The 15,604-nt window shown below is 42.2% G+C and overlaps 1 protein-coding gene across 1 annotated transcript in view; it reads right to left on the reverse strand.

Annotated features, from left to right (window-relative positions):
- The window catches only part of LOC129709812 (cation channel sperm-associated protein 4-like), a 62,072-nt gene that overhangs the window by 6,060 nt on the left and 40,408 nt on the right, over positions 1–15,604 (reverse strand). The window contains exons 7-9 of the mRNA XM_055656418.1: positions 13,499–13,632; positions 5,282–5,465; positions 1,297–1,508 (exon numbers count right to left, since the gene is read on the reverse strand). Coding sequence (XP_055512393.1) covers positions 1,297–1,508; positions 5,282–5,465; positions 13,499–13,632 — 530 coding nt within the window. The remainder of the gene's footprint in view (positions 1–1,296; positions 1,509–5,281; positions 5,466–13,498; positions 13,633–15,604) is intronic.

The raw sequence follows: 15,604 nt of genomic DNA on the forward strand, positions 1-15,604 counted from the left end.
GATGAGATTCAAGACTCACGAGTGTTTTATTGTCATATGTCCCAAATAGAACAATGAAATTCCAACCTGCTGCAGCTCAACAGAATATGTACACACCACAAAACATTGAGAATAAAACATTATGTTTAAACTATAATGTTTTATTCTTAATGTTTTATTCTTAATGGTTTACTGTATATCGTGTTATTACTTGAGAGCGGAGCACCAAAGCAAATTCCTTGTATGTGTACATACTTGGCCAATAAACTTATTCATTCATCATTCTAATCAACCAAGGAAAATAGTGTGGAAATATCAAACTGCACACCCGACATCCAGCTCAGTTCCATCAAGCAGCATGGAGCCACGCCCTCATGTCAACATGCAGTAGAGACCAGAAAGCACAAGAGCAACATCCCCACAAATGCTGTTTCAGCAAAATATTCAAATCCAATGACACGATGCACAAATCAACATGTCCTGTCCAAACCTAGCATCAAAACTCTAATAATACTCAACCAGATCCAATAGACAGATCACATTACCTACATGCCCCACTCTAGGTTCCCTGAACATGCATCCTACTCATCGTTCCTTCAGCAAGACATTTCCAGGAGAACAGAAAACCACTTCAAGAATCTTTTGAAAGTCTCCTTGACAAAGTGTAACATTTCCACCGGTTGATGGGATTCCTTTGTCTGCGGCCGTTCAAGGTGGAATCTGAGTATGTGGGGAGGCACTGAGCATCCCAAATCTTCATGATGTAAACACAGTGGGCTTGCACAATCAGTGGAAGTACACAACTGCTCCAACTAGTCCCCCTGTAGCCCTCTGCACAATCCACCTCCGAATCTGAAGATTGGAATGGATGCGTAATCAATTTGCAACCCCAGGAATGGCCAAGAAGAGAGAATATAATGCTGTGACGTAAATGGGTTAGAGTAATGCCCCTGTCCCACTTAGGAAACCTGACGGAAACCTCTGGAGACTTTGCGCCCCACCCAAGGTTTCCGTGCGGTTCCCGGAGTTTTTTGTCAGTCTCCCTACCTGCTTCCACTACCCGCAACCTCCAGTAACCACCTGCAACCTCCTGGAACCGCACGGAAATCTTGGGTGGGGCGCAAAGTCTCCAGAGGTTTCCGTTCAGGTTTCCTAAGTGGGACAGGGGCATTATAATAACTCATGCTGTGTGCATGGGGAATGTTAGTAACAAACCATCTGGGTGTTTGGAATGACATAACTCAGTGTGGGTGGGTGTAACAATAGCAAGCTATGGAAGATCAAAGTGACAATATCCATATCAGCAAAAGTCCCCACCTATTGATCTCGGAACGAATTATCTTATACTTCACAATGTTTATCTGGATGGCTTCCAGCACCATGCAGAACTCCTCGTACGTGGAGATGCTGAGATTCTCCAGGGAGCTATACTTCAACGGCTGCTGTTTGTGAGCTATGATTATTTGCTTTATACATTCTTTCACATGCACCAGGTCCATATCCGAGCTACTGTCGTGTTCATCTTTTAACTGACAAAACGGAAGAGGAAGGTTAACATGAGGAATAGATCATGGGAACATTAAATGCTAAACTAAATCCAAGAAACAAAAATTTTTACATTAAACATTCATTACTGAATTGCTCACCAATGTACCTGTACATAGTCAATTACAAAGATATACACTATGCAATAATAGAATTTTATACCATCAATGCACATGCAATGAAAGGGGCAGTATTGGGGAGGACACAAAACTGAATCAGTAACAAAATGCAGCAAGTTGGGGTGGATGCTTTTCCTCAAGGGAGGTTTGCAGTGGAATAGCAGAAGGAAAATTCAGTAATCAGATGAGATTTAAGTTAATTATTATTGGCAGAAATACAATGCAGAGTTATTTTCTGATTGCAACAAAATTGGCCACCCTGCTGCATCATGAAGAGATCAGATCATATTATAGTGGGCTTGAGTGAAGATCAGCCTGGATTTATAAAAGGACCAAATGGGGAAAAACTACTATAATATTTGGGTTGGGAAAGGTAAAAGGTGAGATTAGGGAATCTACCATGTTCTAGGAGAATGTTCAGGAGCATCGCAGATACGGAGCGGATGAAGCGTACCGGAGTGGCTGATGTGGTTTTCGGGGAGGAGTTGGTGGTTTAGAATGTTCTGGCGAACATACGTGTTTGGTCAGCAGCTGTTTCAGTGCTCTTGATGGCAACTTTCTTGTGGTCTGCACCAATTACATTTTCCCCTAAATCACCTTTTGTTCCCTTCTAAACTGCAGCGGGCTCTTATAGTAGCTAACTCATATCATGAAGCACTGCCCAGGGGCGGAATGGGAAATTGGTCTCTGGAAATTACACCAGTCAAATTTTTAATTCTTGAGGATCAAAGATTTTCGACCACATGAATAATGATTATGAAAGCAAAATTAAGCACTAGAAAAACTGGTTCATTGCGTTTACAGCATAAAACTCAAGACCTTGTTACAAAACAATAAAAGTAATGGAGACATAAAATGCTGGATTAACTCAGCGGGACAAGCGGCATCTCTGGAGAGAAGGAATTGGTGACGTTTCTGGTCGAGACCCTTCTTCAGCCTAATGTCAGGGGAATGTAGTCGGAGACAGTACGACTGGTGGAAGAACTAGGAAGGGCAAGGGGATGGAGAGAGAGGGAAAGCAAGGGCTACTTGAAGTTAGAGAAGTCAATGTTCATACCACTGGGGTGTAAGCTACCCAAGCAAAATATGAGGTGCTGCTCCTCCAATTTGTGCTGGGCCTCACTCTGATAATGAAGGAGGCCCAGGACAGAAAGGTCAGATTGGGAATGGGATGGGCAGTTAAAGTGCTGAGCAACCGGGAGATCAGGTAGGTTTAGTCAGACTGAGCGGAGGTGTTCAGCAAAACGATCGCCGAGCCTGCGCTTTGTCGCGCTGCTATACAGAAGTTGACACCTTGAACAGCGGATACAGTAGATGAGGGTGGAGGAGGTGCAAGTGAACCTCTGCCTCACCTGAAAAGACTGTCAGGGTCCTTGACAGAGTCGAGGGGGGAAGTAAAGGGACAGGTGTTGCGTCTCCTTCAGTTGTAGGGGAAAGTACCTGGGGAGGGAGTGGTTCGGGTGGAAAGGGACAAGTTTACCAGGGAGTTGCGGAGGGAACATTTTCTGTGGAGAGCAGAAAGGGGTGGAGATGTGAAGATATGGCCAGTAGTGGGATCCCGTTGGAGTTGATGAAAATGTTGGAGGATTATATGCTGTATGTGGACTGATGGGGTGGAAGATGAGGACAAAGGGGACTGTCATTGTTCCGAATTGGGGATGGGGGAGCAAGAGCGGAGCTGCAGGATATCAAGGAGACCCTAGTGAGAGCCTCATCTATAATGGAAGAGGGAAACCCTCGTTCCCTAAATGAGGACAGCTCTGGTAACCGGGTATGGAAAACCGCATCCTGGGCGCAGATGCAGTGTAGGTGGAGGAATTGGGAGTAGGGGATAGAGTCTTTACAGAAAGCAGGGTGGGAAGAAATGTAGTCGAGATAGCTATGGGAGTCAGTGGGTTTGCAACAGATGTCAGTCGATAGTCAATTGAGAATGCCTTTTATATGCTGAAGTGAGAACTGAAGGGGACTAGCCCCGAAAATAAGCATAAGCTAAAGATGGCTGCAATACAAGCCTGGCAGAGCAGCACCAGAGAAGACACCCAACAAATGGTGATGTCCATGAATTGCAGACTTCAAGCAGTCATTGCATTCAGGGCCGGCCTTAAGCCGTTTGGACCGATTGCTCCCAATTGGGCCCCGCGTTAGAGTAATCTACTCTCGGCTCGGTAGATCTACCCCGGGTGGAGGGGGGAGAGAGGGGTGGAGAGAGAGTAGAGGGGTGGAGGGGGAACAAAGGGGTTGACGGGGAGTGGAAATGGAGAAGGGGGAGAAGGGGAGGTGGGCTGTTCGCTCATGGTCCCGGGGCAGCCCTCCAGCCCCTCCAGTCGCCGTGCTTCACACACATAGCCCCGGCTCCACCCCTCTCTCTCCCCGGAGAGACGCAGTGAACAATACAGGGAGGGCCCGGCCGGGGATTGGAGCAACGTTTACAAACGTTATGGAGGGCACTGTATATAATTGGCAATCAAGCAAATGATATAAAGGTACACAAAATTGCTGGGGAAACTCAGCGGGTGCAGCAGCATCTATGGAGCGAAGGAAATAGGCAACGTTTCGGGCCGAAACCCTCATATAAAGGTATTTGATAGGTGCAATATCTGTTGACAGAAAGCTTATACCCATTGGTTGCAAACCCATTTTTGTTGCTTCTATAAACAGGTTCCTAAACAAAAGCAGCATGTTGCAGAGTGTGTCAAGTCTCCAATATTGTTTGCTGATATCTTGGTTAACACCTGTATCTTCAGAGCACGTAATTATGTCATTGAATAGTTAATCAGCTCTGAGCATAAGCTAATGATCACAGCTTCTCTTTCAACACAGAAAAAAAACACCCGTTGTAATTGCTCTAGTGATTTTTTAAAGCTGTAACAAATAAAAAACTCCTGTCATCTTTATCAGGACGTGTCTGAGAAGATCACATAAGTGTACTGCTAGAAAGATTCAGAGTAGCATGAGGGTAGCTAGCATGAGCGCTGAAGCATATTAAACTAACCAGCTCATTTTATGGAGCTATGATGATTTAAAAAATATGCCTACCTCAAATTTGGTTGAAATGTATTTGTTTAGGAAGTCTTCATATGCAAGACATTGGTTGTGAGCTTTAGGTTGGACATTAGGCTTTGACATTGCAATTAATTCAATTTTTGAACTGTAAATATGCTGCTTCCTCAAATACTTCTTCCCTCCCAATATCCAGGTCAAGAGAGGATTCATTAGTAATACTTTTCTATAGATGTGCAGTATCAGGCGTTGTCTATCAACACATCAACAAACCAGCCCATTGCACTGGGGAATGTAAAACACTCAAATATCTGCAATAAGCTCTGAAAAAAAAACAGCAAACCAAATTGCATTTATTGCCTCCCCACAAAGTAGCTGTCTCAACGCACCTTGCACCTTGCAAAAACATTCCCACACTTCCTGCACTGCCTAACCTGTTGCTTATTTGAGGAAATTTGCCAATCTAGGAAAGCTTTTCCACCCATTTATAAAATGGGTTAGACTGTTCAAACTAATTTATCACAGAGAATTTGCACAAGAATTCTATTCTTGCCGCATACCCCAAGTACATACTCTAAAATGATGTTCTGTTTCAAAGTTATTTAAGTTTTTATTTTATATCTTGGCTCACATCATACCTCAGATATTATACCTGACCCACCAGTCAGTGTATGCCTCGCCTCCTCCTGCTTCTGCATGATTGCTTGCTCCAGATTTGAAGTTACTGCAGCAACCATTATGTTTGCAAAGATAAAAGATGCTCCTATGATGAAGATAAAGAGGTACAATGCACCCCAATACATCATCACTCCATCCTCTGCCCTGAAAAATAAACAATGTGGAAAATGTCAACAATTTAGTATTTAACTTTAAATAATTTTAATCAAAAAGACAATGTCCAGAATTTAATAATATTCTCAGCAAATACTCTGGAAGAATAAGGTCATGAGGAATAGGAGTAAAATCAGGCCATTTGGCCCATCATGTCTACTCCGCCATTCACTCTATCTCTCCTACCTAACCCCATTCTCCTGCCTTCTCCCTATAACCTGTACTAATCAAGAATACGGCAGAGACTTCAATAAACCTTTAGTCATCTATATAATAAGAGATGACAGACCATACTGTATTGTATACTCATGCAGACACATGATTGCTGAAATCTTGAGCAAAACGCAAAAGTGCTGGAGGAACTCGGCGGGGCAGGCAGCATCTGATGAGGGAATTAATAAGTGATATTGTGGATCAGAACCCTTCACCAGATAAGGAAGGCTCCTGATCCAAATTATCACCTGTCCAATTCCCTCCCCAGATGCTGCCTAACCTGATGGCTTCCTCCTCCACAGTGTTTTGCTTATTTATTTACGTCCTCCTTTGTTGGGACAACTCACATTCAAAGGCATCTGAGAGAAACCTCAACTCCAAACTTGAAAAATCAGCTGCTTTGCCTGTCCTAAATAGGCTGAAGATGTCCTTTTGGTGCAATGTACATTAAAAGTTACAGGTGTAGCAATTCATTTGTCCTTAAAAGCATCTGCTAAATTGGCACCGCTCAGATAAACCATGCCTGTTTACACTGTGCTATCTCAATCACTCATTCTGGGCAGCAATATGCACATGATTTCAATACGTTGTTTTATTGATGACCACAATAAACATATTTTAGTAAAACAATACTCTGTACCTATATAACTAAACAAACAATCTCTACTATTACTGGAGGTCCTTCTAGAGCTCTGTGGTTCTGAAACCGCTATTGATTTACAGCTGGAGAGGAAGCACGTCACCAGATGTATGAAGTGCTTGCTCTCAAGAATGCCAGGAAATCACCTTGACCAGAAAGTAAATGGCACTTGGCGATCATAAATTCTCAATATTTCCTCAGCTCTGAAAATCCAGACGTTGGGGACACAGTTTCAAGATAAGTAGTCAACCAATTAATACTGAGATAAGCTGTGGAATTATCTGCACTAGCGAGGATAAGGAATAAACACTTCAGGGGATTGGGCAGAAAAATGGAGATATTGTTAAGGCGTACAGTTTGAAACTGGATCATGTTTAATTTTTATTATATTGAAACATTTTTTTTTCTTTCTGAGGCAGTCAATGAAGATCAAGGGTGGCTTTAGATTTGTGGGTGCTAATGCAAAGGTACATTCTACTCCTGATGCATGGCTTAGACATTCCCAATACTATCCTGAATGCTCCTTATTGGCCATGGTCCAGAGACTCCTTGGCATTGTTGCCTATTTTGAGGAAACTCTGAGCTCATCTTTTCTCTGTCTACCTGATAATCATTTTCATAGCTCGGAATCGTACATCTGTGCATCACTGATTTAAATAGAAGATAATTAGGTTCCTTGCAATATAGGCACTCCCGATTTAGGTAATGGTTACGTTCCGTGAGCCCATACCCTAGTCAGATTTTACGTAAGCTGGAATCACTGATTCGTGCTGTTGAGGCACTTTCTGCAACCATATGTACATCGCATATTGCGAAAGACAGAGTGTCTGTATTGTCCAAGACAGCATGAACATTGACTTTGTTCAAAAATGAGCATTAAAATGGAACAGTTAAATTGAGTACTTCACATGCTTTAGCATTGCTGACAATATTTTGCCTCATAGGAATTGGAGACAGGTGCTTATCCACCAAAGGCACTACCTCCATAGTAGTGATACTTCAGCATCACATTATGATTAACACTAACGTGGTAAGCTACGGGGATTTTTACTCATAGTGACATTTAATCATTGCATTTCCTACCTATGTGGTCCTTGCTGGCTTTCCGCATAAATTCATGTTATAGGAGCAGAATTCGGTCATTCGGTCCATCATATGTACTTTGGCATTCAATTATGGATGGTCTATCTTTCCCCCTGAACCCCATTCTCTTGCCTTCTCCCATACACCATACACCTCTGCACATCGACGGAGCTGATGTGGAAAGGGTCAGCAGCATGAAGTTCCTAGGACTACATCTGTCTGATGACCTGACGTCCACGGCCAACACCACAGCTCTGGTCAAGAGAGCCCAGCAGCGACTTCACCCTCTCCGAAGACTACGTAAAGCAGGCCTCTCCACTACACACCTACGGACTTTTTATAGGGGGACTGTCGAGAGCACATTGACCTACGGCATCACTTCCTGGTTCGGGAGCTGCAAGGCGTACGAACGGCACCAACTAGACAGGATAGTGAAGACCGCCAGCAGGATTATTGGTGCTCCACTCCCCTTCCTGCTGGACATATACAGGAAGAGATGTATCAGCAGAGCCATCTCCATCATCAATGATCCTTACCACCCATCGCATGACATTTTCTCCATCCTGCCATCTGGGAAGAGGTACAGGAGCATTAGCTGCAAAACCAGCAGGATGCTCCTCAGCTTCTTCCCACAGGCTATAAGACTGCTAAATGGACTTTGCCCCCTGCCAAGTATCGCGCACAAACCCCCACACTGCAGCAGAGTCACTGTTGTGCCGCTGCTGGTCGGAACGCCTGTTGAATGTTTAGTAGAGTGTTAAATTTGTTCATGATACATGTATTTTTTTATTTCTATTTATTTTTCATGCACACTGAATGGACACTGGTTGAGCAACGTTTTTTTGTTTCCTCTGGGTATGCGAATACTCAGGAAATGACAATAAAGATATACAATACAATACAATAACCCCTGACACCCTTACTAATCAATAATCTACCTAAATAATATCCATTGACGTGGCCTCCACGGCCTTCTCTGGCAATGAATTCCACATAATTTGCTCCTTCTTTCTGTCTGTCTCTGGACAGGCATCCATTCACAGTCAGAAAGTGAGAATATAAGGTAAACTCGTTAGCAAAGATGGGCGGTACAAAGGAGGTTTTTTTGTGATAGGCTTGAATAATCTAGACATCTTTTCTGGCACTGCTTTGTTTTTTCTTTCATTTGTATATTCTGGCCTACAGGCCATGTCACAGGATGCCAGACCATACAATATAACCTTGATTTTACAACATTAGGAACACATTACACAGATAGATAAACTTTACTGCCCTTATGGGTCGCCTTGTTATGGTTATTTCCTGTCTTCCTGCCAGGCAAGGTCCCTGATCCATCCTGAGTGGCCAGACTTGACCAAAAATATGCCTTCAATAAAAGTGCTGCTGGCAGTGAGGCACGCATACAATGTGTTTCTCAATAGTAAAATAGCAGGCAAAACACTTCCCAGACAGGTATCTTAATAGTCTGCATTCGTTCCAAAGCTGTTCAGGTAGGTGTTTGGAGTGTGCTGTAATAGTGAGGAAATCAACAAACAAGCTGTACAATGTCCTCCTATTTTTTTTTGGTTGCAGTTTGGAGCTTTGAGCTGCATTTGTATCAGTAAAGGTGGAAACAAGCAGTTTGGATATAATAAAATCATTAGGAGCTAGCTAACATGGATCACAAAGAGATTTGACTAGTCCAATTTTAGTTTTAGAGTTACAGCATGTAAACAGGCCCTTTGGCTCACCGAGTCCACACTGATCATTGATTATCTGGCCAGACCAGCTGTACTTTCTCATCCGCACCCATCCTATCTATTAGGGGCATTTTGCAGCAGCCAAATAACCTACATCTTTGGGATGTGGGAGGAAACCAGAACACCAGGAGGAAACCCACGTGATCACAGGGAAAATGTGTAAACTCTACAGAGACAGCATTGAGGTTGAGATAGAACTTGGGTCTCTGGCCCTATGGGGTAGCAGCTCTACCAGCTGTTCCACTGCCATCGCCTTTTGTCACAAGAGACTGCATGCGGATCTGCAGTATTCCGATCTGCAGTATTTTTTTTGTCTTGTTTTAATTAAATTTTGGTTATTAGGTTGTGTTATGTGTGGGGGGGGGGAGGCTGAAACATGGTTTTCTGTCTCCCCCTTCGGGGGAATGCGACTCTTTCTGTCATATCCCCCCTTCTCTGCCTCCGTCTGCGCTGAGGCCTAATGGCGGAGCTGGCGGCCTCCAACTGCGACTGACCTCGAGGCTCTGGAGGCAGAGCCAGCCAGGACTCACCAACGCGAGGCTGGCCGAATTCGGAGCTGTGGCGGTGTTCGGGCGTTCCGGTGAGGGCGGCCTGGCTCGGGGCTGAGACGGCACTCCGGTGGCTGAGGCGGCGTTCCGGCGGAGGCGACCTGAATCCGGGGCTCGACCGCGGGCCAGTGGACGACACCGTCGGGAGCTCGCAGGTCACAGGCTGGTGCCTGTTTTCCGGAGCTCCCTCGGCAACAGCTGCGTCCGCTGGACTGGAGGGCGGCAGCTTCGACCACCCCGGGCCACGGAGCTTGAACCGGCCCGTTTGCGGAGCTTGGTTGAGCCGCGGTGGGGTAACAACATATCGCCTCAGCGCAGAGGGAGAATGAGGAGGGAAGAGACAGTAACTTTAAGACTTTTGCCTCCATCACAGTGAGGAGGTGCCTGGTGAACTCACTGTGGTGGATGTTAATTTGTGTTTATTGTGTGTTTTGTTGTTTATTATTATATGTATGGCTGCAGGCAATGACAAATAAAGGATCTAATCTAATCTAATCTAATCTAATCTAATGTATGTCGCCGTGGAGATTGGGTAGGTGGCATACATGGAAAAGGTGAGATACTGCGAAGATCCGAATTGACCCACAGCTGATACCAAGACCTTGTTCCTTTAATTGGGTGGCAGGCTCTGTTTGATGAACAATTTTCAAGCCGAGAAATTAGAATGTTTTCTTTGGCATTAAAATATAAATCAATGCTTTAAACTAAGTAACATAGAGTCATGAAATGAGCAATGAGAACCTGAGCCTTGAAGAAGTATTCAAATTCTGATCAGATTTAGAGCAAGGAAGCATGGTACCAAGACAGAGAGTATTTTTTTCTCTGAAAGCCTGCACTGTTTGTAATTAGGTAAGTGACATGTTGGCACAAAATGAAAGAAATCTGATCTAAATGCCATTTGATTAAATCTAAAACCTTGGTCTTACAGGTACACAAACTTGTTTTTTTGATGGCTAAGGTAGATTGGGAAAGTGCATTAAAAAGGTGTAATAGTAAACAAGCGGTAAATATCACTTATATGGTAACTAAATAAATTACAAAAAAGTAAGGTGTAAAAACTCAACACACAAAGTGAGTAAAAAACAAAATTGTGCAATCAGTGAGAAATGAAAATTACTGTAAAAACTTCCATGTCTATGCAAAAAAGAAAAACAGCAAAAGTTAAATGAGTAATTCTTGATGGGGAGGATAACATACTGGGAAATAAGAAGCTGCAGAGAAATTAAACAAATATTTTGTGTTTATCTTCAAAGAGGAAGATGTAAAAGAAAAAAAGCACATTTAAATTGTGGAGAACAGGTCTGATGAAGACTAGGAACTGTAAGGTATTGGGTAAAAAGTGCTGGAGAACCTCTGGAGTCCATGGATAGATGACGTTTCTGGCCTGGACTTCTTCAGCTGAAGATGCTGCCTGACATGTTGTTACTCCAGCACTTTGTATGTTATGCAAGATTTCTGCATTTGCAGTCCCTTGTGTCTGAAAGATTTTAAGATTATTTTTAAAAATTGCATTGAAGGAATTAATGGGACTGTCAGTCTAATTACCTGCAACCTAAGTTTTTGAAAAAAATTGGCAATGAAGATGATGAATGCATTGGCTGTCATCTTCCAAAATTCCATAGCAACTAGAAGATAGCAAATGTAATCCCACAATTTAAAAGAGTGCGGAAAAAAAAAATCACAGATCAATTATTCTGAGATTGGTAGTAGAAAAAATGTTAGAATTTACTATCAAGAAAATCTATTTATGATGAGAAAATCATGTGAAAAAACTGGTTTGAATTTTTTGAGATTGTAACTTTTAGGAGAGATTAGGGGACACAAGTGGATATGTACTTTAGTGCCACAAAACAAGGTTATTGATCTAAATTAGAAAATGTGGAATTGAAGGTAATTTGCAGGAATTGATTTAAATTTAATTAACAGTCAGAAAACAAGATTACTTAAATAGCCGTTAAATGATGAAGACATGACTGTTGGAATATATCCCCTATTACTCCCCTTTCAGAATTTTGAAGGGACTGTTCCCTTGACAACTCTCTGGTCCATTTTCCCATCCCAATCTACCACTTAACTTCTAATGGCATGTTTCCATTAAGTTGCAAAACCTGTTCCTTCATTTCCTCCCTGTCAAATCTAGGGACCCGAAAAGTCTCCCTGGTTTTGTGCATGGAGTTTGTGTCTCATGAATTTGATTGTGATTTTTGAAGAAGTAAGCAAAAGGTTGATGAGAACATGGATATGTAGTCTATATGGACTTCAGCAAGGCCTTTGATAAGGTTCTGCATGGTAGGCTGCTCTGTAAGTTAGATCACATGGGATCCAAGGAGAGCCAGCCAACAGGATACAGAATTGGCTTCATGGCCGAAAGCAGAGGGTGATGATGGAAGGTTGCTCTTCAGACTGGCGACCTGTATCTAGTGGTGTGCCTCAAGAATTGGTGCTGGGCCCAGTGCTGTTCTCAACAATTTGGATGAGAATGCACAAGGCATGATTAATGAGTTTGTATGACTCCATCTATTCCTTCCAAGCGTAGCAGTAATTCTCTTGCATTTCTTCCAATTTAATGCTTTGTATTCAGTGTTCACAATGTGGTATCCTCTACAACAGGGAAACCAAACACAGACCGAGTGACTGGTTCACCTAGCACCTTCATTCAAATCACAAAGACGACCCTGACCTTCCTGTTGCCTGCACTTTAATTCGCCATCCCACCCCCACTCTGACCTGAATATTTACAGCAATGCCCAGTGCATGAGGAACAACGCCTCATTAATCGTCTGAGTACATTCCAACCTTTCCAAGATCAATATTGAATTCTACAACTTCAGATAAGTTGTTCTGTATCGGAATTTCAACTATAAATCATCCTTCAGTGATACTGACTGTTTGTCTCTTTCCGTTAGCACATGGCCAATAACACTGCATTTCACAACACTCCCTCCCCTTAGTCAGAATTGCCGCTTTCAACTGTGGCAAGTAACCCTTTGATCACTATTTATTACCATGCAATCCTGACCATTCCTGGCCAGACCTTATCACTAGATATTTATTTGTCCTTCTAAACTCTGTTTTCTCTCTTTCCCAGTGTTTGATCCAAGAGGTTAACTGTTTCTCTTTTCACAGATACTAATGACCTGCTGAATGCTTCCAGCATTGTTTTGTTTTAATTCATTCTAATACAGATTTCTAGCATCTACATTTTTTGTAATTTCCACTTGGATATCCATTGATTGCATTATTCTATTAATTCGTTGAATACCAATAAATTCTAAACATAAGCCATTAGCACACACTTTAAAATAAGTGTATGGACATATGTAGTGGCCATTTCGCTTATTTTGTGTGATTAATTATGGCATGTGCCTTTAAATTTTAGATTGCCCGTTATTATGTGGGTGGGATTTATTACGTATTCTAGGGTGTGTTTGGTGCTAGGTTTCTTGCACAGAAGCTTAGTTTTTAGTTTAGTTTTGAACTTACATGGGGAAGGTTTACTCTTCGACCAAGTGATGTTTAACCGAGGCACGAGGAGTTTTCTAAAGTTTAAGCAATATGCTAGAGTTTGACGGTGATTAGAGTGTACGAGTATAAGGTCGGATGTATACCTTATTGTTTTTCTTCAACAATAAAGAAACTATTAATCAAAAGAGTGTGTTATGAAGATTTATCTGTGAAGGTCTCACGGAGAGCTCACATGCGTATTACGACATTCTCCTTAACCATGTAGTTTACTTAGTGGCTAGTGGGAGTAATCTCTTGAACAATATACAAATCTGCCAGATATATAACAGGACTTACTGGAATTGTTCATAGATTTGCACCCATCCATCTTGTGTGATGCAGACAAACAGCGAATACATGGCTTTTTCCAAACTTCCGAATGATTCTGGAACATGACTGCTAAAGAGGATCACCCCAAACACCGCAAACACCTGCAAAAAGAAAAATCTCATTTTCTGCAGCTTGAATGGGATGACTTTGAAGGATCAATGTCCACATTGCAGGTCAATATCTAGATTGAAAAAGTCAAGTGAGAAGAAGTGATTGAAAAGGTTACACTGCAATACAAACACGTTAGATGCAATTTGATGCCCTGTAAAGCAGTTCTGGTTGGATTAGCTGCTCGCTGAAGCTTTCTTTCTTAAAATATTATTTTACTTTTACAGTGCCAAGTTTCTTGAATGTTGATGGAAATGTGCTCATCCTGGCAAGTAATAATCTTCCTGACTTTTGTCTTGTGGGAAGATTAGGTTATTAGGAAGTGGCGTACCAGGCCCATGACATTCCCGTTCAACCAAAATACAGTGCCCTCCATGTTTGGGACAAAGATCCTTCATTTATTTATTTGCCTCTGTACTCCACAATTTGAGATTTGTAATAGAAAAAAAAAACACATGTGGTTAAAGTCCACATTGTCAGATTTTAATAAAGGCCATTTTAATACATTTTGGTTTCACCATGTAGAAATTACAGCAGTGATTATACATAGATCCCCCATTTCAGGGCACCATAATGTTTGGGACACAGCAATGTCATGAAAATGAAAGTAGTCATGTTTAGTATTTTGTTGCATATCCTTTGCATGCAATGACTGCTTGAAGTCTGAGATTCATGGACATCACCAATTGCTGGGTGTCTTCTCTGGTGATGCTCTGTCAGGCCTGTATTGCAGCCATCTTTAGCTTATGCTTGTTTTGGGGGCTAGTCCCCTTCAGTTTTCTCTTCAGCATATAAAAGGCATGCTCAATTAGGTTCAGATCGGGTGATTGACTTGGCCACTCAAGAATTTACCATTTTTTAGCTTTGAAAAACTCCTTTGTTGCTTTAGCAGTATGTTTGGGATCATTGTCTTGCTGTAGAATGAACCGCCGGCCAATGAGTTTTGAGGCATTTGTTTGAACTTGAGCAGATAGGATGTGTCTATACACTTCAGGATTCATTATGCTACCATGAGCAGTTGTATCATCAATGAAGATGAATGAGCCAGTACCTTCAGCAGCCTAGGCCATACCACCCCCACCACTGTGTTTCACTGATGAGGTGGTATGCTTTGGATCTTGGGCAGTTCCTTCTCTCCTCCATACTTTGTTCTTGCCATCACTCTGATATGTCAACCTTCGCCTCATCTGTCCAGACCTTTTTCCAGAACTGTGGTTACACTTTTAATTACTTGTTGGCAAACTGTAACCTGGCCATCCTATTTTTGCAGCCAACCAGTGGTTTGCATCTTGCAGTGTAGCCTCTGTATTTCTGTTCATGAAGTCTTCTGCAGAGAATGGCCATTGACAAATTCATACCTGACTCCTGAAGAGTGTTTCTGATCTGTCGGGCAGGTGTTTGGGGATTTTTCTTTATTATAGAGAGAATTCTTCTGTCATCAGCTGTGGAGGTCTTCCTTGGCCTGCCAGTCCCATTGCCATTCTCTCTCTCCATACTTTCTTTCTTGCCATCATGTTTCATATGTTGAACCTGGTAAGCCTAAGGTCTGATGTCCAACAGACCTTTTTCTCAGTTTCACAACTGTGGACTTACACTTTTAATGTTGATTAGCTTGGTTTCAAACGTGTAAAGACTGCCATCCTATTTTTAAGCAGCAACCACCTGTGCAATTACAAACAGTGTAGCCTCTGTATTTCTGTTCATGAAGTCTTCTGTGAGAGAACGGACCATTGACAAATTTCTATACCTGTTTCAACAATGAAGAACACAGCTGTTTTTCTGATCTGTCGGAACCAAAATGTATAAAAAATACCCTTTAATAAAATTTTTTAACTAGCAATTATTATAGAGAGAATTCTTCTGTATCCATCAGCTGTGCATAAGGTCTTCCTTGGACCTGCCAGTCCCTTTCATATCCATTAAAAAAGTTAGCCATTTTCATACCGGAAATTAGTGCTCTCTATT

This window comes from Leucoraja erinacea, chromosome 26, assembly GCF_028641065.1.
Source record: "Leucoraja erinacea ecotype New England chromosome 26, Leri_hhj_1, whole genome shotgun sequence".
Classification (NCBI taxonomy): Eukaryota; Metazoa; Chordata; class Chondrichthyes; order Rajiformes; family Rajidae; genus Leucoraja; species Leucoraja erinaceus.